We start from the raw sequence: 27763 nt of genomic DNA, 5'->3' as shown, positions 1-27763 counted from the left end.
AATTATAATATTTACTTTTTTTTCGTATATTTGTGGGACGAAGCATTCCAGTAAAGAAACGTTAATAGGGTCCAGTTTTTATATTTAACGCGGTTGTGTCAAATAAACCAAGACTGTACCGTGTCTCCGGTCACATGACAATCAGTGCAGCACCATAATGAAGCCGATTAGTTCCCCGGCAGCAAATACGTGTTCCAGTTGTATCTATGAATCTCAGGTTTCATAATAACTATGTTAAGCCAGTTATTGTCTACAGACAATACTGGTCGTATTTAATGAACAGCCGATGTGTAAATCGATGGTGAACTTCGAAGAGAAAGGAATAAAATCAGCATATAAAAAAGACTGGAAAATTGTTTCCCCCCGACGGTATTTTGAAGTTGTCCAGGACGTCAAAATAATACATCCATTAGTAGCAAAGGGCGGGGTATTCATATTCCCGCAGTTCTTAGTAATAGCATTTATTTTTAAGTTAATAAAAGAAACATGGATCGGTATGTGTTAGCTGTTATTTTGAACAAAAACGAGCCTGCAAAGAACGGAGAAAGTTGTTTTACAGGTAATATTTACGTCATTTCGTATAGTATCTAAACATTTGTTTTTAGCTTTTTTCCATCTTTTTCAAACCCAGGTTTTTCGTTCTTACTCGGTGTTAGAAATATGCAACTGTTCTTCAACATAACTATGCTTGTTCATTTAACTATAGTTACGAATTATTAGGAATGGGAAGACAAATAAAACGTCGTATTGCATTTATTTAGTTATTGTTTATGCCATTCTGTACCGTGGCTGAGCTGAGCCGTAGCCTACACTTCACACTTCACACTTTCCCTGTATTCTCCCCAGGATTGACAGCTGTTCACAGGATTTATGAATCCCTCAAAGAAATTTCTAATAATCACTGCAAAGCAAATAATTCACCATTTCCAGGTAAGCACTTGATTGCCTTTTCGTTTTCCATTTGACCACCATTTATTTAAGTAGGCTACATATCAATCACATGATCTTTCACATTATTATTTTGATTACATATCCTATTTATAAAACTGAGTATGCAATCTTTAATCATTCACACAGTCTGTTCTACAACTAACAAATCTGCAAATCTGTTTTCATGGCTGGTTTGATCATACATTAGACCTTGCATTTTTTAGCCATTCTGTTCCATTCATATTTTTAATTAGAATTTGGGAGAATTATTGTCAGTAGTTTATAGAATGAAACAAAAATGTTCATTTTACCCAAACACAATACCTATAAATAGTAAAACCAGAGAAACTGATAATTTTGCAGTGGTCTCTTAATTTTTTCCAGAGCTGTATATGATTTGAAGTCTGAGGTGGGCATGCATTGTATTGGAGGGAAAATTCACTATGAAACATGTATCCAGTTAATTTGCCTAAAGGATTTCAGTATCTCCTAACACTAAAGCGTACTCGTGGACAGATATGTGCTGGGTGTGTGGAAATTGTACCGGGGATGCTATAATCCTAGGCATACAGTAAATTGAGTGAAACAACAGCATCAAGTACTGGAACATACCTTTCACATAGTCTGCCAATGACTGTTTCTGTCTCTGTCTTTTCCCATCAGCTTGTTCGCTCAGTGGGAACCCGGCTCCACAGAGGTGCTTCTTTGCTGTTCAGGCTTGCCGTGGATTTTCACAGGTAAACAAACTATCTAATAATCCAGCAGAAAATGATTTGGGTTTTTGTTAAGGTGAGGCCTTATAAGTGGTTAACTTCAATCACTCAAGAGACACTAAATTAAGTTTATGTTGGAGTGCTTCACCATTTTAAACCTTTGCAGACTACTGCTTTTTGAGATTCTTATTGCTTTTTTACATTACCAAGAAAAAGCATTTAGATGAGGTCGTGTTTGTTGGTTATATCACATTTTGGAGCTCTGGCAAGAGTTTCTGAGCCCACTCATATAATCTGTTGCAAATCGCACTGTTATAATCTGTCCTTTTAGCAGTGAATGACAATCAAATGAAGAATAAAGACAATGTCAGTGTTCTGTGTGTCTTCAGTTCTGCAGCTCAGAATGGGAAGATATCGGAAACACGTTGCTGAGGAGTGATAGTGAAGAGCCCACTCCTTCAGCCGTCGAGGCCTGCCGAAATGCTCTTGAGAGCCCCGAGGAGGATGAGGACCTGACAGATGCTCCGTCTCAGGCCGAGTATGAAAGATCACATTTCTGTTCAATGTCAGGGCTAAGCTCCTGGATAAAATGTGCTTATTTGCCAACATCTAGAGTGTAATTGGATTTATATTGAGGACCTTTTGTTTTCCAACCTGTGTTAAGTTGTCATTAATATTATCTGCACGTATTCCTTGTTTTATATATTTTTTAATGTGTAAATATATTCTCTATTCAGATTTCCATTATAGTTTAGTAAGTATTCAGCTGAAGAGATGCACATTCTCCTCCCCCTGCCCAATATCATGACTTAAGTTGTGTGCATCCTTTTATTTGGACACTGGAATTCACCCTATTCCTTTGCATATTTGACTCTGAATTGTACATTATTACATAAATGTCATGTTACAAATGTCAGCGCAGATCTGTTTCACATGGGCATTAATTTCTGTCTAACAGGCTAATAGAAGAAGCTGCTGAAGGCTTGCATCAACTGTCTGACAAGCTTCCTCCTCCAGGTACTGATTTTTACAGTACAATTCTTCTACTTATAGGATCCAAGAGTAAATATGAATAATGTAAGACACGTTTTTCCATAGTGAAAAAATATACTTTTTGGCATTAGTTTCCAGTTTTCCAGAACATGGATCAAGCTGAATAGAATTTGCATCATTCAAAGAGATTTCTGGTGGTGTCTTTTTTCATGAAATGTGAGGAATATGGTATTCTGTGATGTGTTTCCCCCACCCCACTTTGTTAAGTTTCTTCACTACTTGTGTATGTCTGTTTCGCTGTAAGTTTGGAGAATGTCCTTAACGCTTTTCCTTTTTCACAGGAAAAGCTCTGTTGGATGTGATCATTCTGGCCGAGGATAAAGCGCCCAGTTTAAAAGAACTGCTTCTGGTCCTGGGGTCTCTGAAGCACATGCAGACGTGGCATTCTGCAAAAATAACGATTGTGACTGAAGATGCAACAGGGTATCAATTAATGTATTTATTGACATGTTTTCTTCAGTTTAAGTTTTAGGCCAATGCCACTACATGAGAAGTGGGATGATCATAAAGCATAGTAACATCTATGATTAAGTCAAATGGATGTAGTTATGTTGTGAAAGACAAATGAGAATTGAATTAAGTGCTTAATATGATTTGTGAATTATGTGCTTCAAATTAGTCTTTTCTCCACAGGTGGCAGAAAGCAGCTGCGTACCTGTCAGCTCATATTTGCTCTCAGGATAATCTTGAGTGTTGTTTTGATGGGAAGGAAATCTGGAGGGGAAGTGTCCTCATTCGGGAGAAAAAGGTTCACATTATCTTTAATCACCTTGTTTATAATGTCATTATTATACACCAAATGTTATGGTAAATATACGAAATGTGAATCTGTCCATTAGAAACTAACTATGCTATCGGTTAAAGGGTCAGGCGTCTATGAGAAAGGAAGTAATTATCCAAATAGTACATAATTAGGTGAAACCAAAAGTCACATTTTGGTGGAGTTACATGCTTTAAACACCTTCCGAATGATCTCAAATTGAAAGCATTATGTTATATAAATATTAAACATTTCCACCACCAGGAGGCGTTCAACCTCATAATCGGAAAAGCCCTTCAGCAGACTTCAGTTTACTTTCTCTGATAGAATTAGCATTGTAATCCTAGCAACCAATACCATTTTATTATTTTGGTGCTTTGAGGATTTTAAGGTAAGACCTATAATATACAGTATATCTGTGAAAAAATCGTGATTGTATAAGTGTTCAAACCCCTTGCAGTGTGGAACCCTAAATTAATTCAGGTTCACAAAATGACCTTAACAAGCCACACAATTAGTTGAATGGCCTCTGTTGTTCAGTGTAACAATAGTAGTTATCCTCATTTCAGAATGAACCTCTCTGGCAGGTTAATTGGTCAGCTAATGAATTTCAAGCAAAGAATTAATCATGAAGACCAAGGAGCTTTCAAAGCATGTCAAGGATAAAATTATGATGAAAAGCACAGATCAGTAGAAGGGTATTAAAAATACTGAAGTCTCAGAATATCCCTGTGAGCACAATCTACTTAAGTAGTTACAATCAAGACATGGATGGTGCATTGTATCACCTAGACACTGCCTAGATCAGGCCTTACCTCCACACTGAGCAGCTGGACAAGGAGAAAACTGGTGAGGGATGCCTCTGTGAGGCCAACAATAACTACAGAGCTACAATGGCTGAAATGGGAGCAAATGTCACAATGGTATGGTATGGTGGTGAGATACAAGCCATTATTAAAAATAAGCCATCTTAAAGCACCTGACTGCAAAAGTGTGGCCAAAGGTGTTGTATAAAATTTGAATTTTGTGTTCTAAATTCCAAGCGTTACATTTGGCGCAGACCCAACACAGCACATCTCCCAGTCAATACCATCCCTGCAGTCAAGCCTGGTGGTGCAGCATAATGCTATGGGGATGCTTCTCAGTGACAATGATCTGAAGCACAAGGCCAAAGTTACACTGGAGTGGCTTAAGAATAAGAAAGTGAATGTCCTTAAGTGGCCCAGTCAAAGTCCTGACTTGAATTCTATTGAGAGAGACTTGAAAACTGCTGTCCATAAGCGATCCCCAAGCAACTTGAGAGAGCTTGAGCAAATCTGCCAAGAACAATGGGCAACAATTGCACCCAGATGGTGTGCAAAGCTGGTAGAGACTTACCCAAATTAACTTACAGCTGTAATTGCTGCCAACGCTTGATGGGTCTGAATACTCTGAATGATTTAATCACTCAAGTATACAAAATATATATATACACTCACCTAAAGGATTATTAGGAACACCTGTTCAATTTCTCATTAATGCAATTATCTAACCAACCAATCACATGGCAGTTGCTTCAATGCATTTAGGGGTGTGGTCCTGGTCAAGACAATCTCCTGAACTCCAAACTGAATGTCTGAATGGGAAAGAAAGGTGATTTAAGCAATTTTGAGCGTGGCATGGTTGTTGGTGCCAGACGGGGCCGGTCTGAGTATTTCACAATCTGCTCAGTTACTGGGATTTTCACGCACAACCATTTCTAGGGTTTACAAAGAATGGTGTGAAAAGGGAAAAACATCCAGTATGCGGCAGTCCTGTGGGCGAAAATGCCTTGTTGATGCTAGAGGTCAGAGGAGAATGGGCCGACTGATTCAAGCTGATAGAAGAGCAACCTTGACTGAAATAACCACTCGTTACAACCGAGGTATGCAGCAAAGTATTTGTGAAGCCACAACACGTACAACCTTGAGGCGGATGGGCTACAACAGCAGAAGACCCCACCGGGTACCACTCATCTCCACTACAAATAGGAAAAAGAGGCTACAATTTGCACAAGCTCACCAAAATTGGACAGTTGAAGACTGGAAAAATGTTGCCTGGTCTGATGAGTCTCGATTTCTGTTGAGACATTCAGATGGTAGAGTCAGAATTTGGCGTAAACAGAATGAGAACATGGATCCATCATGCCTTGTTACCACTGTGCAGGCTGGTGGTGGTGGTGTAATGGTGTGGGGGATGTTTTCTTGGCACACTTTAGGCCCCTTAGTGCCAATTGGGCATCGTTTAAATGCCATGGCCTACCTGAGCATTGTTTCTGACCATGTCCATCCCTTTATGACCACCATGTACCCATCCTCTGATGGCTACTTCCAGCAGGATAATGCACCATGTCACAAAGGTCGAATCATTTCAAATTGGTTTCTTGAACATGACAATGAGTTCACTGTACTAAACTGGCCCCCACAGTCACCAGATCTCAACCCAATAGAGCACCTTTGGGATGTGGGGGAACGGGAGCTTCGTGCCCTGGATGTGCATCCCACAAATCTCCATCAAATGCAAGATGCTATCCTATCAATATGGGCCAACATTTCTAAAGAATGCTTTCAGCACCTTGTTGAATCAATGCCACGTAGAATTAAGGCAGTTCTGAAGGCGAAAGGGGGTCAAACACAGTATTAGTATGGTGTTCCTAATAATCCTTTAGGTGAGTGTATATATATATGCATCAAGGGTCTAAATACTTTTGCAAGGCATTGTATGTTTTTATGCAGTTATACACTTGATCAGAGATTAGTATAAAGGAAAATCAATGTCCTGTTTGCTTGGAATTTGCTTGTGTAGTGGCCCAGTCATAATGTACCATGACCTTCAGTGGAAATGCTGCTTGCAACAGTTATGAATCTAAAAGTAATCGAAGATCAATATGATTTCAAATGGAGGGTGTGAATTATTCAACTGCAACTGTATGTTTGATGCAAGGGCGTTACAAATTGTACTTCTAGTCAGTACACTAAACAGCACTTAGTCACTCTGTGATTATCTTATGTTATGTGCAGTTTGCCTCAGAGGTGAGATTTGGTGGTTTCTGCCTGAAGGAAGTGCCTTCAAACGTGTGGGGCAGTGGATGGTCATCTGGCAGTGGCACACCCACAGTCAATAAACTTCACACCGAGGTAAGCACCATCTGTCTCTTCTGAACCTCTTACATAATATTTTACAAGTTATTTTCCTGGGAAGCTACAGTTTATACCATATCCATTACTGCCAGTAGCCACACAATTATTACATCTGTCTGTAAAACTGATATAGAGAACCAAGAGAATTAATGGCTTCTAAATAGTCACAGTCCATGTTATTGCGACTTGCCCTTTAATTTAGTTCTGATTCTGAGTTTTTCATGCCAGACCTGGTCCTTTTTGTTTTTATGGCTGTGCATTTGCTTACTTTCCTTTAACGTACACCCACTCCCTTCTTTGCTTTCATCTGGTGGCTGTAAAATGGAAAATGTGAAATGTTTTTTTTGTTATGAGTGTTTTTCCACTGAAGATTAATCAGGTGAACTGGTAATATAGTGATGCTGGTTCTAGATAATTAAATTAAATCCCTGTGCTGTGGCAGGTAATTTTTTTTCTTTTCAGATTTATGGCACTGGGATTTATTAGTGACATTATATTTGTTTTGTTTTTGTCATTTTTTTTTTACGAGAGTGTATTTGCTGTAAAATGTATCCATATCCATGTTTATGGCTGTGCTTTCAGGGTAAAACGGAGTCACCCATCTGTTACTCTATTTTCACTTCCGATTCAGAGGCCTTGTGCATTACTAATGCATCAGGAATGTATATTATAACTGTTAAAAAGCTGTAGTTTAGCTCATCAAGGTAGTATATTGTGCTTCTTGGTCATTTTCACCATTCTGACCAACTCCCTGATTAGAATTTTTCTTTTTTCCCTGCCTGCTATTGTACTGCTGAGTACAAGCGCCCCGGTTAAAATAGGTTTATTGATTAGTGTATCTGTCTTATGTCTGTTCATGCGTCAGATTTTCAATGCACTTTTTTTTTTTTGTCCGCAAATCATTTCAGTGATATAGAGTTTGCTTCCCTGTTCATTTAGGTGAGGAAATATTGACGGGGTTGATGGTTTCATGAGAACAGCACACTCTTTAGTGACCATTTAATAATGCGATCTATTTTTTTTTTTTTATCCAGCACATAGGTCAATTATTTATTTGAATAACTCGTGCTGACTTCACAATAGACCGATACCTCTATCAGATAGATTCAAATATGAATTCAGTTCTCTGGCTTCTGTTCTTTTCACTACAGTTGAGTATTATCCCGTATTGTATTATATTGTATATATCAAACAGGTGGGGATGTATTTCACCGTTGCCCTGGTTTTTAACCCACCGTTCTTCACCACTGAGTGACATTTAGTGGGCTTCCACAGCCCCAAAATCATTTTTGAGAACTCGTATTAAAAGAGTTTGCCCTGGGCTTATTTGGTAGGATCGGATTAATAAAACTATTTAATAGACATTGAACAAGAGGATTGTGTGGGGAAAACATTCAGCAGGAGAGGTATTGAATAACAGGAAATGCCATATATGTGTCCCTTTTAATGTTGAAGTAGGCTGTAAAATCCTAATCAAGCTGCATTGTCTGAGATGGGGGGGTAATAATTGACTGTCAAATCCTACATGTTTATAAAAGGTTCACCGGATTATATCAAGATGAGTTAGAATTATAAATGCATATCCATACATAAATAACTAATTAGAAATGTATACAGTGTCATTCAACGGGGGCGGCTCATGAGCTTGAGGGAACTTGTAGGTGATTTTGGATTTAAAATAAGTCTTGGTTGTGTGTTGGTTAGTGGTAGCTTTAATTATTTTCGGTGCTTTTACCTTTAATATTATCAACAGTTTTTTAAATCTATAAGTAAGGAATACTGACTAAAAGTGTTTTGTATGCTTTCCTACAGGATTACTTTGTTTGTCCTTGTCTGTATTGGCACTCTGTCACTCAGTTGAGCAAATTATTAATTTTAAGGAACATGCAGTATTTCTCTCGATGTTTAAAGTGGCTGGTGCCGAAATGCGGCCCTCCAAGATGAGGGTTGACCACAATGGGGGCCGCACTTGCTTTTAAATCCCATTCTCTTCTGTAATTCTGAAGCCCCACATTTTCTAAGAAAAGAACATCACAAAGGTTACACACCAGAAGAAGCCTTTCCGTCTGTATTGAGACTTTGATTCACTGTTCGGCCTATCTTGAAAGCTCAATCCAAAGATCTCTAAAAGATGTCTCTTCAAAAGGGTCCCCAGGAAACCATTTCAATACTGTGGCTTGGCGGTTTGTTCTAAACGCCCACAACTCTCTCTGTAAACGAGTGCCCCGTTTCCTGTCCTGAGTGCACCAAACATGTCCTGTTAGTGTCTTTGGATTCTTCTTGTTTCATAGATCTTCATGTCATACTTTGGTTTGTCCTTTGTCAATACAGTTCAGGATTGTTGTACTTTCATGAAATCCCCTAATTAAAAATAATAATCTTTGAGCATGATTATAATGCCTTTCAGACCAGGTTGCCCTTTCTTTTTACTTTGTTTATAGATAAATCTATAGTGTGCATGCCGTTAAACGTGCTTATTTAGCTTTTATAAACTTGTACTGGGCTATTTGATGGAATACCTGAAACTGCATTGGATAAGCCTAGTTGGAAATCTAGCAGGGTGATACGTGAAAGCTGATGAAAACAGATGTCTGACTTTCTCCTGAAACTTAATACATAATAACTGTTACATATCTCTCTCTCTCTCTCTCTCTCTCTCTCTCTCTTCCTCAGGTGTTCCAGTATTACAAGCCTGTTTTAGATTTATTACAGGTGGTGGCACTCTCTGACCTTCCAATCTACTTCCAGTCCAGTGCTGATTTTGAACTGTATCCTTCACAGAGACACCGCTTTCAAAACTCTGCATGTGAAATGTAGAAACGCAAAGTCAGTTTGGAATTAATGGGGTAGTATGAACTGAAAGTAAGAAAAGCAGTCAGTTGCCTTTGAGTTTAAGTTCTACTGTGGTTAAAGAAATAATGGGACTTTCTCCATATCTCGTTGGCCTCTGATGATAGGGATTAAAATGATTTTGGCAATTGGCAGCAAATCTGATTATGGAAACTACAGCACATTCCTAGACATTATAAATAAACACTTCTAAATATTTTCTAGGATTAATAAAACAAACTGCTGGAGCCTGAAAGAATTGGAAGAGGAGATTGTAAGTACTCCCTATCCCTCTGTCCGGGCCTTATTCGTTCTATGAGGGTTTGTCTTTTTTTTTGTAATGCAACAGTAGCTCAAAATTTCACAGTGGAGTTCAACAATTAATTATTTACTTCCACTCGCTGACTTTTTAAGTGTGCAGGGCAACCGAATGTCTAAAGGGTATTGCACTTTACTCTTGGAGGTAATAATTGGCCTGGAGCAAGTTCGGTGTTGTATGCTTTTTTCACTTCCCTCCCAATATTCGCCTTGTCAACAAACACTCTGTTGTGTTCAAAGCACGGCATAAAGCAGTAATGGGGAAAAAATAGTTGAAGTTTGAATTTTGTTTGAACCTTTTTAAACTTATTTGCAGAATATATGGGGGGGCTGAAGCAGTATTAGAGTTGCTGTGTTACTGCTTCTGTGTCTAAGTGTTAAAGCTGAATCTTGTCCAACTTTATCCTCATGCAAACAATATTTGTTTTACGAATCAATCACCTGTTTTTACTGTATTTTCTCAAATGGAAGAAAACAAAAGCCTCTGCTGCAGGATTATACATATTTTGGAATTCATAATTATACTAGTAGTTGCATATTTGTTCCTCCATCCCCCCTCTCTGTTATTCACCGAGTTTTACTACTATATAACCGTAACCTTAACCTGTATATCCAGGGGAGTGCTTACAAAACCCGGCAAAGGCAAATCTCAGCTACTTCTGGATCAGCTTGACACTTTGCGTGACACGGTTTGTATAGGATTTCTTTGTTTGCTTGGTCTACAGAATGCCTCCATTTGCATTATGGTGTTGTTGGACTTCATGAAATATACATGTAGGTGCTTCCAATAAACCCTTTACACCTCTTGTTTATTTTTAAGTATTGCAGACTAAGGAAATACTCCGCTTACCTAACTGAAACATTGGGCTGTTGTTTACTACTTCCCTCATTTGTGAGTCTCAAAAGGCACTGGGGATTGTTGTTGCTACTGCACTCCAGTTGTGTTTTTTAATTTCTCCCACCCCCCGGGGTTGTGTGTATTTACAATTTTGCTGACTTTCATGTTTCCTAGAAGAAAAAATACTGCCCTCAATTCTTTTGAACGACTGCTCTGGCATTGTGGTTGCCAGCTATATAAACAAGGTGTATTTTAAAATGCTAAGCTTTACTAAATATTTCCCCAACAGAATTGTAAGGCGACCCATTTCCTTTACTTGTGATAATAACGGGGTGACTTTTGTCTCATGGAAGACGTATGGTACCATAGTAAAATAATGGAGCTGCATTGAACAAAGGAATCTGAGGCTTGTGTTTAATGTCACGAGGCTTTGATCTCTGCTAAGATCATCTTTACTCAAACTGCTCTTCGGTAACAATTACTGCGTCTCTTCTTGTTTTTGAACTGCATGTGTGTATGAGCAGAAATAACAGCATTTCCTACTAATGCAATGTGCAGAAACCTTGTAGGGGTGCAATTATTTGTTCTTTTTTTTAATCCAAAATGCACTTAAATCACTCACAGCATAGTATCAGGAAAGATTACTATAACATAAATCTAAGAAATTACTCCACTTCAGTGCCATACATTTTAAAGAGGTAGATTGAAAAGCAAAAATGTCTACATCAATCCTGTCTGCCGCCTTCTGAACTAATTGCCTTACTAAATAAGACATCATTTGCGATTATTTGGCTTTTATTTTGTAGTTATTTGAGGATTCATAAACATCTTGTAAGTGCTTGAACTTCATCATGCTTTGTGTTGAGATCTTTATGATTTGTAAGCCTCAGTCATACATTATTTTGTTGCTGCTGTTGATTTATTGTTTTCTATCTCTTTCAGCCCTTTTTCTGTCTGTTGAATGCCCTTTTAGGACTAACTGTAAATGACTGATTATGCTCTGCAGGAAAAGACCCTGTTAATTAATAATTGATGGGGCTGAACTTGAATACAGTTTCAGTTTGATACAAAACTACTAAGAATATATAGCGTATATTAATGTATCATTTAATAATATGGAATATGTACTTAAACAATAGCGTCTTTCCCTCCGATTAAGCATTTAGCCATGTGTCAACATTCGTGATCTAAACTTTATTGGCTTTTGTGTCTTAATTCGTAGGTTGGAGCTCTGTTCGCTTTATCCTGCACTGTAAGCAGTGTGGCCGTTCCCCCAGCAAGTCAGTTAAGTACACAGAAATGGAAAGAGAATTTGGCGAAGAAATCCAAATCCCTCACTGGTGAGTCTTCATTGCATCCCTTCAAGTTTTGATCCTTGCATGCACTATTGCAGTGGCTATTTAAATGGCCCTTCAATCAACAAAACACTACTTCATTTTTGTGTATCAGTCATGCACACTACACTAAGGGCCGTATTAAATCAAAACTTTGACCCACACTGCTAATAGAAAACTACAGAACTGTACTCAGTTGCGGCTTCATTTTTAGTAAGATGACACTTTCTTCTAATCACAAATGTAACCGCTATGGTTACAGGTTTGTAGTTTGCTATTAGCGGGTGGGTCAAAATTGTGATTTAATCCGGCCCTAAATGTTCTTACATATTAGATTCTGTTATCCTGTTAAAGAATGCAGTAGCATAACATTGTATAACACTACGCTTTCTTTAGCCAAATTTGTTATTTTGTTATAAAGCAAGTATTTCTGTGTTTCTGTAAGTGTCTTTAACTTTAGTCACAACTAAAACAGCACTAAAACTGCACTAAAACATATCATTTAGTAATCATACCATACATACTAATGTGTATTTAAGGGTAAGTTCAGTTTTCTTCCTATATTTTAAAAAGTGTAATTTAAACCCACTGTTGGGGTTCTGAATAGCAGAAATTCTAATGAGATCTGAAAGCTTAAATTACTGTAAAAGCAATCTATAATATTCACACCCTTGAAACAATGTATTAATTTAATGCATATTGTTTATTAAACAAAGAAACTGAGACATTGCATATACACACGTGTGCACTTCACTGGAATGCGTGTTTTCAGATACTATAGGGATCTACTTGTCAGGCATTGAATTGAATTCTAGGAGGCTTGTATTGTGCTCCATAAACCTGATTCATTGACAATTGTATGCTATTACTCAAATGGAGAGCTCTCCACAGAAGCTGAACTTGTGCCCAGCTACTGAAGACTCTTGTATTTCCAGCCTGCCTCACTGAGCCAAGTATAATGGCAATCATATATCACTCCGCCGCTCTCAATTTCAATCTGTCTGTCAGCAACCACATCTGTATTCAGTTTAGACTTGTGATGATCCCCCAAGCTCTGTTCTGAGCACTTTTTTTTCATTGTTAGGGTTGTTTCTGTGTATTTTGTGCTGAATGCATATCCCTTGATCTTCTTTCTTCAGCTCCAGCTGTTGAGATGAAAGGGGAGAGCGGTCAATACTTTCTCCTGGTCCAAGGCACAGACAGTGGGAGCTGTAGGGCCAGACTGATTCATTCTGCCAATCAGATGAATGGCGCTGCTGCTCTGGCTACAGTCAATGGGATGCTCAGCGGGACGTCAATGCCTGGGGCAGGTAAGCAAAAGAGTAGTGTTCTGATGTGATTGGATAGCCCTTTGCTCCTCCCACAATAAAGCTATACTGTGGTGTAAACTAATTTGTGGGGAAAAATTTGCTGTACTGGTGATGTAGTTTTGACTCCTAAGTGAATTACATTCTCATGTTACCAGTGTATAATTGGTCTTTTCTTGTGGCCTAAAGTACCAGATATCTTGTAGAATACTCCATAATTGGTCTTCACTACTGGGAAACCTCTTTTTCATTTTGGCTTCCATATAATTCTGGACTGCCATTCAATAGGATTCAGATCTTGGGAGTTGGAGCTTTGAGAGATGGCCATTGCAGTCATCTGAAACCTCCTCCTGTATCCTTTGTTTCTGCACTACATATAAAAACAGGATTCCCTATTTTGGGAAATAATGTTTTTAGGATCAATTAAAAAAAGCCAGATATTTTAAATATTTTTTTAAAGTAAATGACCAGAGACTTTGCCACAATTCTGTCTATTTCAATCTGTTGACCATGCATTTCTTCTGACTTATGACTTTTCTTCATTTTAGCATTGAGGATTAACTTTGGTTTAAAAGTCTTAAGTGGTCATTTAACCTGTTTTACTGTGGAAATGCAAGTATTGATACCTCTCTAGAAAGCAATTACAGCTTGAAATAGTAGCCAATTTAAACCTTTCCTCCTTTCAATTCTGGCTTTTTTTATAGGTTGCATTTCACTTTAACGAACACATTAAGTTGAAAAGTTGCACGCAATGGTCCTCTTAAAAAACTGGCACGTTTAAGGGCTACTGCTGCCTCTGTCGCAATAAAGCTGCAAAGAGCCTCAAACATGTTAATATTTAATTGCTAATTAAAAACTGTAGCATTAGTTGGTGTTGCATGTGGTTAAAGTGTAATGAGGAACTCTTGACAACCTGAGCCAAAAGTGAGAACAAAAGGCAATTATTATCAAGGTCGTTTTTTGAATGTAAAACCAAGGTCAGTAAAAGAAAACTGGGGTTCAGAGGAGATTTATTTGTTCTTAGTTGTATGTCTCTATTTACTATAGCTACTGGTATACCTAGCTCAGGGGTCTCCAACTGAATTCCAGTCGGGCCACGGTGCTTTTGATTCAAACCATCTTTTCGTTAGTTAATGAAATTAATTGCCTTATTAATTGTTTGGCTTTCATACTTCTCCCTAGGCTGATATCTTTTAAACCATCATCTGATTAAAAAAAAAAATCTTAAAACTATTCTATAGCCTATATTTCTATGTAGGTGAATTAAATAAAAAATAGAAGAGACTGTGACTTCCCAGGAACTGAGTTTGAAAACCCCATCATATTATGAACATCAGTTGTAATAATAATAATGGAAAAAGGAAATGCAGGGAACAAACTATTCTGTCTTACTCTGGGAATTGTGACATTTTAAGAGAAACCATTTGGAATGATCAAGTCCTTCTTTTGTATAATTTCTCCATTTATTCTCCATGTATTCCATACAAATGAAAACTGTCCAATATGTTTCTGACCTGTTAAAAAATAAAAACCAGAGTATTCATGACTTCATGCAGAATGTATTTTACACTTATTGTGTTTACTGCACTTAGTAATGCTTTGAAAATGGTTCTTGTTAAAAATGTATGTCGCCCTGGGTAAGGGGTGTCTTCTAAGAAATAAATACAAATGAAATAATAATGACTCCCAACATTTAGGAGTTCCAGTGTACTGTTAATTACAGGCACGTTCTTAAAAGGCCAGTGATTACCTGTAATTAAAGTTTTGGAGTTGCGGTTGCAATACACGGATCTCGGCTAAAGCATGCTGTTTGTACAGGCTCAGATGTGGCCGGTTTGCTGCGGTCAGTGCCTTGTCTCCGTGGAGCCCAGCTGATACACAGGGAAAGGGGGCTGGCCAAGGTGCAGGGACTGGCTGTGCAGGAATGCCTTCGTAAGTAATGAGCTTGAACTTGACATTGGGACTCGTATCCTTAATCAACACCTAATCTTTTTAATTTCCTTTCATTCTTCTGGTAGACAGATTAAGGGATTAAATCACCGTGCTAAAACCTGTTACCTTATAATACTAAAGAGAAAAAGAACAAACAAAATAAGTTAAATCATTTTACAAATAAAAAGATCAGCAACTAACTATATATATTTAAGTAGTTTAACTCCCAAAACCTTACTGAAATATCAGTGTATTTATGCAAATGAATCAAAGTGTTAGGTATTAAAGAAAATATTGCCCTCAAGGTAGCTTTTCTGACTTTTTCAACCAACGATCCATATGCAAATTGCACATAATATTTCATTGTGTGCTTACAAAATGCCTGCCAACAATTACCTCCATAAATCCATGTCAGTGTGTGGAAGCTAAGTGGAAATAGAAAGCCAGTTTTGTCAGTAATTGATAAAATGTGAAAATTAAGTAGTGGAAAGGGGTCTCCTTGATAGCTCTTTAAATGGCTTTCATGTTGCAAAGGTGTCAACAGGAAAAAGACTCTGTGCTTAATTTTCTCCATGAGCCTTTTGCATTCTGCATTTGAAGCAGGAGATGTATGGCATTGCTTACGTGTTTCGAGCTTGAAACCAAAACGTCTGTGCAAATTGATATTTTCTTCCGATATTTTTGTAATTGCCACCATGGCTCAAAAAACTAATCCAATGAAGTCACACCCCATTTTCCCTTGAGAATGTATATCTATTTTATCCAACCATGACCTTAAATTAGCTAGAAAACAGCTCTGAATATCACACACAGCTTTTCTTCAGCAAAAAGTGCTGTGCTTTCTGTTTGTTTGCTGTGCCTTGGGCAACCACCAGGAATTTACCCCATTCTTCAGATAAAATTAATCGAACGAGAAAGTCTTGTTTGCTTCTAATTTATTGTATATAATGTGAAATGGAAAATGTATCTATTTCATAATTTGTCATAGCTAGTTTTTGGAAGTAAACTTATAACATTAAAAAGATCAGCTGTAATGCAAACGTGACAACCCGAGCGTATATCTGATCACTTGGACCTGGGCATGCTGTTTATTTTTCTCCCTGTAAAGTACCTACTGGAAGTTTTACAATGAGAGGGTGTGTTAAAGGCAGTGCTTTCAATGTAGTTAACTTGTTTTGTGCCTTATAGGGAGGAGAGAAGAAAGCAACAACCCTGCATCAGTTCCAGTCCGTGACCTGAAGGTGCTATTGACCCTCGCTAGGGAACAGTATTTAAAGATGTATGATGACAGTCTTCCCAGAACACTGCTTCATGATAAAAAGCTGAAAGAGAACCGTCTACAAACACCTCCTGGTATGACTGAGTTCCTGATCGATCACATTGTTCTTTTTGAAAGTCCAAATAGTGTATTTTCATTTTTTAAAGTTTATGTACTGAACCAATGATCAATCCTAACAAAACCCATTACTTTCTACTACAATTGAATTCTAATTAAGAAACAAGCCAATCTGCTTTAGTGACAAGTCATACTTCTGACATGAATACGATCTCTTCCAAAGATCAATGCTATTACATTTCACATACTATTGTCACCGGTATGAAGCAATAATTCTCAATAATAAGTGTCACATGGAGGTTATACGAGATGATGGTCATGTTTTATTGGAGGATTGTAATTTAGTTTGCTGTATAGTCCACTGTGAAGCCGTTACTCCTTTTGTTAGTTTTGTTTGTGTTTATGTTATTAAGGAGGATTGCATTTACTTGAACTTAATTGAATATAACTATATGAAAGTCCCATCATTATTAGCTGTATACCTTATGTAAAACCCAATGTAATTATACCCTGTGTAATATAACAGTGCACCTGTTCTTTTGCGGGCCCTTTGTTTCTAACAGCTCTGTTTAATTTCACATTCGAGTATAACCTGATCTAATGTAATGTATGCTTTTCAGGATCAGATTCAAGGCACACAAAATGTACAGAAACCCCAGAGAGAAGTGTCCTGCAGAATTTTGAAAACCAGGAGAAAAACCGGCAAAAGATGAGGTAGCATGCTGCATTGTTTCCCTTTAGGAAGTCAGTGAAAGGATGCGACTAGGAAGGAGATAAACTAGTTGCAATTAAAGACTTTCTGATAATATACAGTTTTTAGTGGTCTTTTGTGTGAAATGGTAGAAAAGGTAGCAAGGCCTTACTAAAAGGTAGGGTGAAAACAAACCCATATCAAAGTAAATCCAACCCCTCTCAAACTGGGATTAGATGGTTGTGAGATTTATGTACATGCCCACCAATATAATTGATCCAGTGTTTATCATTTTTTTCATCTTTATTTTTGTTTGTTTTTATTGTCTAGGATGGGTATTATGTTGTCAGGGTCCTCGGAGTCTCTACTGGGACCTAAAGAAGGTCAAAGATTGCCCTCCACTCAGCTGGATGCTAAAGAGCTGCTGAAATACTTCACACCGGAGGGCTTGCCTACAGGAGAGCTACAGCCCCTTCAGATCCAGAGAGGGTAGGTGTCCACGTTTGAACTCTAGCAAAGCCCTTAATTTTAGTGTGCACTTTTCCAATACTAACTAAACAAAAAGCCCGCCTCAGCCTCAAATAAGTAGTGTTCAAGCATGAATTCATAGAGCGCTCAAATCATTCCAGCTAAAATGAAAATGTCAATGTCTTTTCAGTTTGGGATTGGTTTGTTTCACACCAGGAAAATTTAATTGGACATGAATTTATTTGAAAGCAAATTCAAGTTCACTTGTAACACGTTTTTTTTTTTTTTTTTTTTCTTTTTTCACATCATTGCACTTTTCCCAAATGCACTCAGTTCTCTTGTAGTTTACTTTAGTGGAAGTTATGTCTGAAGAAAAACAAAATGACCCAGAAATGGTGAATATTCTGTGGCTTTAACTTTCCTTTTGGTGTTTTTATTGCATAACCGCAGAATTTGTTTATCACTGGGCAAAACAGAAAATGTTGTATTAAATATCCCTTGGCTCACATTTGGCTTAGAAGGGCTGAAGTCATGTTTGAACTCAGTGTTTCAGATAAGGCAGCAAAACAGGCTTAAAATAGGAAACAAATCCGGTTAACATATACATTAAAATATAATATGTACTCGTGTTGTTTATTGGGAACTCTGGGAGTTAGTCTGTGGCGGGGATACAAAAGAGAAGAGGGCAAAAAGAAAACCAATAAAAACATTCAACAAAGAAAATAAAAAAGTATTGGAACCTTAACATCTTTAAACCTCGACTGAACAGTCTTTGTGACTTGGAAGAATGGCACGCCGAGTCACAGTACGGCAGGGCTTGCACAGTGAAAAGGGTTGGCTCCCTTATGCATTAGCAGGTGCTGTGTGCCAAGAAGCATTCTGTCAGAAATATTGTCTTTGAATCGTGTCTTCAAAGCTTCCCTGTTGACTCTTGGAGCGTTCTGATAAGGATTTCCTTAGAGAGATCAAGCTGTTCATACCCTCTGGAAACATGATTGAAGTCGTGCTTCACATTGTTGTGTCTGGTAGTTTGCCATGATAGGTAAGAGTTTGTGACTTTCCCCAGACTCCGTATATAGAGTTGTAGTGTGCTGTGAGGAAGGCTCTTCATACTGATTTCCCTGTCATATTTCTTCTGTGCTGATTTGTGAATCTGGTTTTGAGAAGCTTTTCAGTGTGGCAAATAGCTATCTCTTCAATGAACCACAAAATGCTAAACTATATCCCTCATTACATTTTTCTATTTGACAATTAATCCCAAGTTTAACTAAATATTACATGCACAATATTTAAGAACTTGTATCCAGCTGAAGACAGTCATTTTAAACACTAACACACACATTCCTATATTGAAATTTAGGTTTGAGGCCAAAAAAGCTTTGACCAGCGGCGGCTGGTGGGGGAATTTTCTGAGGAGGCTGAGGTGTAAATTTAAATTGATCATTAGCTATGACAAAACATTATTAGACTATCACCTATTTTGTGATAATTAGGCTCCTATATGGAGATAATATATAAAGATTTGATAACTGACAGTACATGAGCGAAGCCTAGTTCAGGCATGGCACTTGGGCAGCACGTCATCTCGCTCATCACTGTGTAGCTGCTCAGCCCGGAGGTTCATGTCCGATAAGGCAGCAGTGTAAAAGTCGCATGGATATGCGTACTCTCACCCCCTGTCGCTGTATTATTCTGTGCTGCTGCCAACTTCCACCATCCCCATCTCCCCCATGTTGTCTGTAGGTTGCTATCCATCAAGGGGATTTTTACTCTATTTCCTCCCTGCCTCATTTTCTACGTATGTGCTCGCTAATGCTAGAGGCAGGGAGTGCTTCCTCTGTGTACATCCACTCCGCCAAAGTCAAACCTATTTCCATGTCTACAGTATGAATAAATGGTCAAATCATCACGTGAGTGTCTTGAATTCCCATCACCAACACTTGTCAAAGTAGGAAATTATTAGAACAAATCAGTGTTGTCTACAGACTATTATCAATCCAATACAATAATTTATTAAATTATGAATGGAGGGCCCCATTCGGTCTAACATTTCTACTCACCTATTTGTAGATGAACTCCATCCTCCGCTCCTTCATTGTTGCAAATTTATAAATGGCCCTGTCATACAAATGTCCACTCCCTTTGAGGTCCTTCAGTAATTTGGATTCTAGTGATATTTTGGCCAAACGGGACAGTCGCTCTTCACTTGTAGTGTTTCTTAAGTATGTACAACATTATTTGTATTATTTTGTAAATAATCCACACTAGCCATTACAGCCATGTTGGCAAAAGTGAGGTTTTGCCGCTCTCTCTCCCAACCATTGGGCGGCTTGTTTCAATGTGATAATGAAAGCTAATTGGTTCAGGAATGGGAGATCAATGCTTATTGGTTATTTATGCCGAAGGAGGCACAATTCAATTTGCCTCCCTTCTGCCTTTTCTGAAAGCGTTTTTGACGGAAACAAATGACGTTGCAATATTTGAACATCCATTCTGATTGGTCAATTTATTAACGAGAGGAGCCATTAAGCTTTCAGCCTCCTCTGGCCCGCGTGCAATACAATCAATGAATGTGGGCGTATGATATCGCCTGTGTATCTTGGAAAATGAAAGAGAAAAAAAAATGTATATATATATTATGGTCATCGTCATCAAGGTATGAACAATTTTGTAAGAAAGTGATTAAAATAAGTCATTTTTATTGCTTTTACCTACAATCATTTCTGACTAATTTATAAGGAGGCTCCTCCCTCCTCTGACCAGCCGCCAGTGGCTTTGACTAGCATATTTTTACATGGCTAAAGACAAATTACAGATTATCCGTGTGTTAAAGCTATTCTAACTATATTTAAGTATGAGGAGGATAAGAGGACAAACCAAATTGGCATCATGGCAACTTTGTAAACATGGCAAACAGAGCCCACGAATTGTTCACTCAAAGGTTATGTGATAGAAATGTTTTCATACAAAACGCCATTTATTAAAATAAATAAGCCCAGTCACGTGACTATTGGTACATTTACATAAGCATGAGAAACCAAAAATGTATTACACACAGACTGTTTCCTTAAAACATACTGAAATATTCCAAAATTATTGTTTTGGGAAAATACCCTCCAGAGAAGCAAAATATATTCTATTGCATAAATGCACTTCTCCTAAAACTCTCTCCTATAATTTACTGCAGATGTTCAAACTGTTATTTTCTACCTGTCAACTACTGTACATTTGTAAGTGCCCCACATTTTCTCCAAAGGAATTTGAAATTGGTGATCACGTAAAATTAGAAAAGCATACTTTTTACTAATCCAATAGTTCTGATTTTGTATTTGGAATACATTAGCTTTCCAAAAGATGTGTTTTCCTGTAAATGTACAGTGTGAATCAAATAATACATGGAAAACAAACAAGTCTCATTCTGTTTTGCAATTAATTTAAATGTCCACTGAAATGTCCAGTTTCAGAATATTTCCTGCTAGATACTCGAGACTTTCAGTAACATATGTCTATTTTTGAGGAACTCAATCCCAGACAATCAGTTGTCAGCTTGAGAAGTTGCAGCTTTACTTATTGCAAGCTCAATTACTATTTGACTCTCACAAGAAAATAGTTTTATGTGCAGCTCTTGTGCTGCCCAGAAATGGGAACAGAGACCTAGAAGAACCTGGCGGAGAGACAATAAGCATTTTGTGCTCGGCAGTGTTCTCCAGAGTGCTTTTTGTCCCCCATTTGCTTCTGAGCCTGTAAAACATTTAGCTAGTGATACAATGCCCTTGGATTTATTTCAGAATTTTTAGCTCTTTCTTTTCCCCATATGGCATACTTTTCCTAGATGTTTTTTTGGTTAATACATGCCTGTCATCGCTGTATATCCGTATAATTATTGAGGGAAGCCTCACCACTTTTCGAGATTATCTTTTCCATTTGTTAAATAATTACACGCTTTGCAGGATCCAATACAATTAGCTGCCTATGACAAATGGGCGCCTCAATCCAATCTGCACTTCACACTGGCACCACATCTAACCTCTTTGGGCTGGAAGATGTACATTTCCTTAAAATGTAGATTAAAGTAAGGATCTCTTAACACATTCGGCTAGGCCTGGTAAAAGCCTCTTTGTTTAATCTTTGAAAACTACATGACGTCTGCTGGATTTAAATATTTGTGTTATGTTTTAAATTTTTACAGGGAAAACGCGTTCCAGCTGTCCCCTGATTTGACCCCTCGGAAGGTACAGAAGTTACCGTTCAACAAGGCAGCCAACTCTCACTACCATGGCATTGAGTACGTTCTTTACTCTGATAGACTGTGTCTAGTGGAAAGCTAGAGCCACCAAATGGACCCAATCAGTTCTGGTTAATGACCCGGACGAGCTTTTTCATTTTGTTGTCCCCTCCCACTTCTCTCAGGTTCTGTCTGGATGACCGGAAGGCTTTAGATCGTGATAAAGGCTTTGTGAAGCTGCAGTCACGTCTCATCCGTTACGAGACCCACACCACCTGCTCTAAGGAGACCTGTCCTGTGCCGTTCACCCTGAGCCCGGCACCCTCCCCGGCTGTCCTGTCTGAGCCGGGCAGCGTCCCAGATGGAGAGGCCTGGCAGCTGGAACAGAAGGGAGAGCTCGGCAGACAGAAGCGCCGGTCCCAGGAGGCAGACGGCACCTACCCCCATAAGAGGTAACCTCCGAACTAAGCAGGAATTGCTTCAATTTAGTTTCATAGCTGCCACAAAATCATGAGAAGGTATTTGGTCTCACAATAGGCAAATACAAGGTATGGAGGATGTACCACATTTCTGCTACACTACCCCAGAACTACTGGAGTATAAGAATCTTGCACTGTATTTTGTAACCATGTTTTAGTTTAAATTACTTCATGCAGGGCTATATTATACAGAAACAAGTTGAAACCAGACATGGCCTCCTTGTGCATGTTTGCAATTGCCTTATTATATATGCAATAGCTTACTGATGTAAATGAGAACTCGGAGGGCTTTCCTAAAGCCTCATGTTGCCCTGAATGCAAAGGTTCTCCTTTGTTTGTTAGTCTGTTTGTTTTTTCACTGAATGCCTGTTCTCTGTGTCCTGGGTGATTCCCTGTTCCTGTTCATATTAAGGTTATTGGGCATGCTAAGTTCTGAACAAACATGCTCAAGGCCGTCTGTGAGGAAGTGAGACAGGGAAGCGGGTTAGCTTTGCTCCGTTGTTAATGATGTACTTGGCTCCATTCAATGCCAGGACTATGCAGGGCGGCCGTTGGCCCCGCCTCGCCTCGCCTCAGCTCATTAACTGCTGGAACTCCACTCGGAAGAGCATTTATCTGGAATCGCAATCTGAGGGCCAATTTCTGAGAACCACTAAGAAGAGCCACCAGGAGAGGAAATGTAACCAGAGCAGGCTGTAACAAAATGAAGAAGCGGATGATATGAATTACTCATCCTCTCGCAGTAGTTCCGCATCTCTGATTTCATTGATCTACCCCCAGTTATGTTCAAATATAGTGTGCAAAACTTAAATAATAAAGACCTTGAGTGCTATTAGTACTGGACAGCCTGCTGTCACAAATGCCCAGATTGTGATGATGTGACCATCTAGCTAATGTGGAAGAAGGATGTTTTAATTGCAAGCACTTTTACCATGGATGTAAAAGGTATAAACAAAATGCACAGTTGGTACTATTAAAACTCGGCGATCGAACACTATCAAAACCAGCATAGCATGGAATTCATGTTTAAAATCCAGATTGCGGCAGTAAATGATTTCACTCCTGAAACATCACCAGGTAGCTGTGGTGTCTCCACCCTTTCAAACCTAACTGAAAGGCTATGTCTAAGTCGAGTCTAAGTGTTCGAAAGTACAGTGTGTAAGTGTTCTGATATTAGTATGAAATGCTGAATACATGTTCATACAGATATGACAAGTATTGTTGGCTATGTAAACATATACTTTGCTTGTGAGTTATAGCTATAATACACAGCCTGACAGTAATTAGAAGACAGTGCTCACTTATGAGCAGTATTCAGTACGTGCTGGGTGCTCAACATGCAAAACAGGAAATTAAGGATGGAAATTTTCATCGATCGTCCGATTGCTGAAATGTGGGTGTTGATGTAGAATCGATAAGTGTGTGTGTATATATATCAATATCTATATCTATATCTATCTATATCTATATCTATCTATATCTATATCTATATATATATATATATATATATATATCCCTCTATATCTGGTTGACAGTTTCCATCATCACTTTTTGCTGCTGAAGAAAAATGTGTTACAGCTACTAAGTGGGTAATTATGGTGCTTAATCTTTTTTCATTAACCTTAATTAAGAATGCAATATTGTGACGATGTATGATATAAACCTAATTGGAGTTGGTTTGGTGTAGTCAACTGATTTATTTTCAGTAAGAAACTAGACAAAGTAATGCTTAGTTTAAACTGACGATTTTGTACTTTTATATACATAAGTCAAATGGCATTATGCACAGCCCCCTGTTAGCATGACCTACCAGGGATCATACAGGAGTAATGCTAAAACATTTACCCTTGACTGCATTTTTAACACTTTTTATCTTTCTCACAAGTTTCACCTAGAAACCACAGTAGAGAGAGAGAGAATGTTTACTGTGTTCATGGTAACCCCCCCAGTTTGTCTTGAAAACATACAGCCTACGGCACAGATTTATTTTCTCCTATAAAAGTCTCTGTTATCCTATTGGGGTTTTTGTGTTTTCCTCCTTCGTACCTAATGGTTTTCTTTTTTTTCTTTCTTATCACTGAGTAACACTCTGTGGTAACGTATTGCGATTATATTGAATAAAACTTGAGTAACCCTTTCGTTCTGAAGGGACCTGAGTTTGCATATTTTAAAATGCTTTAGACAAACTACTTTGGCAGTCCTGCTATACCAAACTATTACTTATTTACTTAAACATTATACTTAAAAACAAAACCAACAAAGTATTCTCCTGATGCTTTTTTGTTTACTGTAAAATGAAGTCTAGATATAGTGGCGATATTAAATTGCTGTGTGTATTAACACAGTTTCATTTGCTCACACCGTCTTTTTTTTTATACAAATACTACAATGTCATGTGAAATTACCATTGCTCTTCTAAGAAAAAAAAATCTAAAAAATTAAAAACATAGTCCTGTTTAAAGTTTAAAGAATTTATTTTGTGGTAACTTTCTCACCATCGTTTCAGTTTCATGAGCCAAATCCAGTTATTCGGGCCTTCTTAGTGTTTAGCCACCTGCTTTAATATGATGGAGCTCTGTATGAAGCGCAACAGCGATAGAATTTTCTGACTGTTCCTCCCACTCAGATTCCCTATGAAGCTATGTTTGTTTTAAGGGGGAGGGGGGAATTGAGTAATTGAGTAATTCACTTTAATACTGATTCTTTTTCTTCCTAAATCGAAAAGTGCATAATGGCACACGTTCTGAAACACACAAAAGAACAGTGGGAGAAAAACATGACCCTTCCATGTCAGTGCTGCCATCGAGTTATTCATGTTTTTGTGGTGTTTGTTTCTACGGCAGGCTGGCTAAATCGGAGAGCAGCGATTCCCTTCTGTTGCAGAGCAGCGGCAGCAGTGGACACCACCCGGCCGTCCGTGCCCTGAGGGAGCAGCCCCACAGGTCCCGGTCAACCTCCTTGGCTCCCCTCCGACACAACCCCACAGCGAGGATTGGACAGCCCACTGAGGGGAAGACCCAGGGCCAGGAGAGGATGCCAACCACCACAGAGTCCCGCTCACAGAAGCATGCGCGTGTAAGAAAGGCCTCTCTTATTTATTTTTATTTGGTAGGGACTGGAAAATAAAATCACACCAAGCTGCGGTTAGCCCAGATTCTTATTACCTTTTATACTTGGGAGTCCTTGATTATCAGTCTTATCGAACCTTTGCATGAACTATTTGCTTGATTTCATTCTTAACTGTTTTTTCAGCCCAGGGTAATCCGAGTTCTTAAGCCATACCTTCTGCCTCAAATGGTTCATATATACGTCATGAGGCAACTGTGACCTGTTGCTTACATGTTGGGGGGGGGGGGGGGGCTTACTATTAATGGTAATTTTTTTATGTTTGTGTTTTAGATGCTGAAAGAGGTTGTTGCAAAAACACTGAAACATCATGAGATAACAAAAGATCACGCATGCTTCGAGGCCTGCAGCCAGCGTCTTTTCGAGATCTCGAAGTTTTACCTGAAGGTCTGTGTCTCGTTTCTCATTTGTAACTTTTAATTGACGTCAATTCTAAAACCAGGATCAATTGTCTGTGCTGAAAAAACAAAAACCTGTGTGGTTCTGATGTCAGGCAACACATGATAACCGAAAACAAATAAACCGCTTTTTCCTTTCCTGTTTTTAAAAGCTGTCATAATCTTGAATAGTATTGAAACCTGAGTGACAGGGTTCAGTACTGTAGTTCTTTGACTATAAAATGTGTGTTATGGAAAGAATTCGTTTTTTCAAATCATCCACTCTAATCTGTTTTAAGTTTCTTGTGAACTTCCCCTCACCCCTTGAAAAAGATGATACAGTGCATCTCTAGGGTCCTGACTCACATAAACATACTCACATGCCCTTTTTATGAAGCTAAGTTTATTTTATGTTTTTAACAGGATCTGAAAACTTCTCGTGGCCTTCAAGACGAAATGAAAAAAGCCGCTGGTAGTAATGCTAAACAGGTAAATAACTGATCTTACATTTTCTATTATTAGTGTTCATAAATCCTCTCAGCACACAGTCATGACCAAATATGATCTGTGTGGCCACTGATGTGCATCAAGTCTAGTAATGATTTGGAAACGAGTTTCTCCCCGTATTATGGAGACAATTCCTAGTAAACATGAATCATTCTTGGCGTCAATCATTTTCCAAGTGAGTTAGGCAGAGTTATGCTCAGTTGCTTCAGTGTTGCGACACGATAGCACAGCCTCTCTCGAAAAGTGCCTGCTCTGTTGGTCTGGATATAAACCTGAAGGAAACGGACAGAATAAAATGGTTGAATCTCGCTTTGCATCTCCAATTTTGTAATTGATGTATAATTTTCCAGAACCATGTTATTATCTGTCACCATCTAATCGTGGGTAGAGAGTGGGTTTCATAGTGCGCAAAAAGATAAAATGAGGTTACACTATCCAACGCAATCTGAGAAATGTAGTCCTCATTTACTTGTGAAGTCTTCCCAGTTCAAGTTTCTTTCTGACTGCTGTAATGTATTTTTTGTTTTGTATTGTTGTTGCTGCAGGTAATTGACTGGGTGCTGGAGAAATCTTCAAAGAAATAAAAACCCTGTTAGCACAACTGGGGGGGAGGGGTCTCATTCCACCTCTTTTCAAGATTTGGAAAATTCATTTTATCGATATTGGACTTGTGGATATAACTGATATCAAGTGCCTTTCATTGACTCTAAGCTTGACTGACGAATTCTGCAGGATGTTACACCCGACGAGTCATTTTCGATTTCTGCAGGATGTTGAAATTCCTAGTAATGTTTTGAATGCAAAACCTGCTTTTCAGTAATGAGACGGAGGGAAGAGGGACACGGTTCATTCCAGACTGACAATTATGTTAACATGAAGTGGGTCAAACTGAACAGAAAAAAGTGTGTAATGTTTTAAGTTAAAACCAATTGTTTTCATGTTTATTTTTCTAGTATTTGTTTGTACTGTCAGATATAGTTAACTTTTTTTAATTTTTTATTAAAGTGCTACATTTTCTAAAGACTCTTTATTTTCTTTTTGTGGACATATTTCCTGAGTTAATAACCAAGCAGATGCATAACAGTGAGAGTCTGCGGAATATTTTTACTGTAACATGCTTCTTATTCAGTAGGTATCCATCAGGAAACTATGACTTTGTGACTAACTTCTTATTGTGCAAAAACTAAAGCCTAGGAGCAAACACTGAAGGAAAGTGATGAGTAGCTTTTATAGTGAGCAATGAAACTGCAGAGATTAGTTTATTGTGTCCTGCAGACCTTAATAACAGACTGTAAGGTAAAGCTGCTCAGTCTTTATTCTCTGAAATGCAATTCTCTAAAAAAGGAATGATTCCAGAATTTAAAGTAAAACTCTCATGTTTT

General features: G+C 38.3%; 1 protein-coding gene across 1 annotated transcript; it reads left to right on the top strand.

Moving 5' to 3' along the window:
• The first annotated feature begins 242 nt into the window (after positions 1 to 242).
• Positions 243 to 27570, top strand: mtbp (MDM2 binding protein). The gene is made up of 22 exons (XM_066690950.1): positions 243 to 559; positions 847 to 930; positions 1594 to 1667; positions 2033 to 2181; positions 2602 to 2660; positions 2978 to 3119; positions 3330 to 3444; positions 6495 to 6611; positions 9288 to 9382; positions 10378 to 10450; positions 11822 to 11939; positions 13073 to 13243; positions 15059 to 15172; positions 16361 to 16525; positions 17129 to 17222; positions 17530 to 17688; positions 21857 to 21952; positions 22078 to 22344; positions 25215 to 25446; positions 25771 to 25884; positions 26298 to 26363; positions 26927 to 27570. The coding sequence occupies exons 1-22, from the start codon at positions 487 to 489 to the stop codon at positions 26963 to 26965; spliced, it is 2616 nt and encodes an 871-aa protein (XP_066547047.1). The 5' UTR covers positions 243 to 486; the 3' UTR covers positions 26966 to 27570.
• The last annotated feature ends 193 nt before the right edge of the window (positions 27571 to 27763 follow it).

This window comes from Amia ocellicauda, chromosome 18, assembly GCF_036373705.1.
Source record: "Amia ocellicauda isolate fAmiCal2 chromosome 18, fAmiCal2.hap1, whole genome shotgun sequence".
NCBI lineage: Eukaryota > Metazoa > Chordata > Actinopteri > Amiiformes > Amiidae > Amia > Amia ocellicauda.
Note: the sequence above shows the minus strand (reverse complement) of the source record. Positions and strands in the feature narration are given on the sequence as shown.

What these genes read in the sequence shown, in the direction of transcription:
- mtbp (XM_066690950.1), top strand. Translation starts at nt 487, where the DNA reads ATGGATCGGTATGTGTTAGCTGTTATTTTGAACAAAAACGAGCCTGCA. An exon ending in TCCTCATTCGGGAGAAAAAG is followed by an intron (nt 3,445 to 6,494) that starts GTTCACATTATC and finishes TGTTATGTGCAG; the next exon opens with TTTGCCTCAGAGGTGAGATT. An exon ending in GGCTGTGCAGGAATGCCTTC is followed by an intron (nt 15,173 to 16,360) that starts GTAAGTAATGAG and finishes TGTGCCTTATAG; the next exon opens with GGAGGAGAGAAGAAAGCAAC.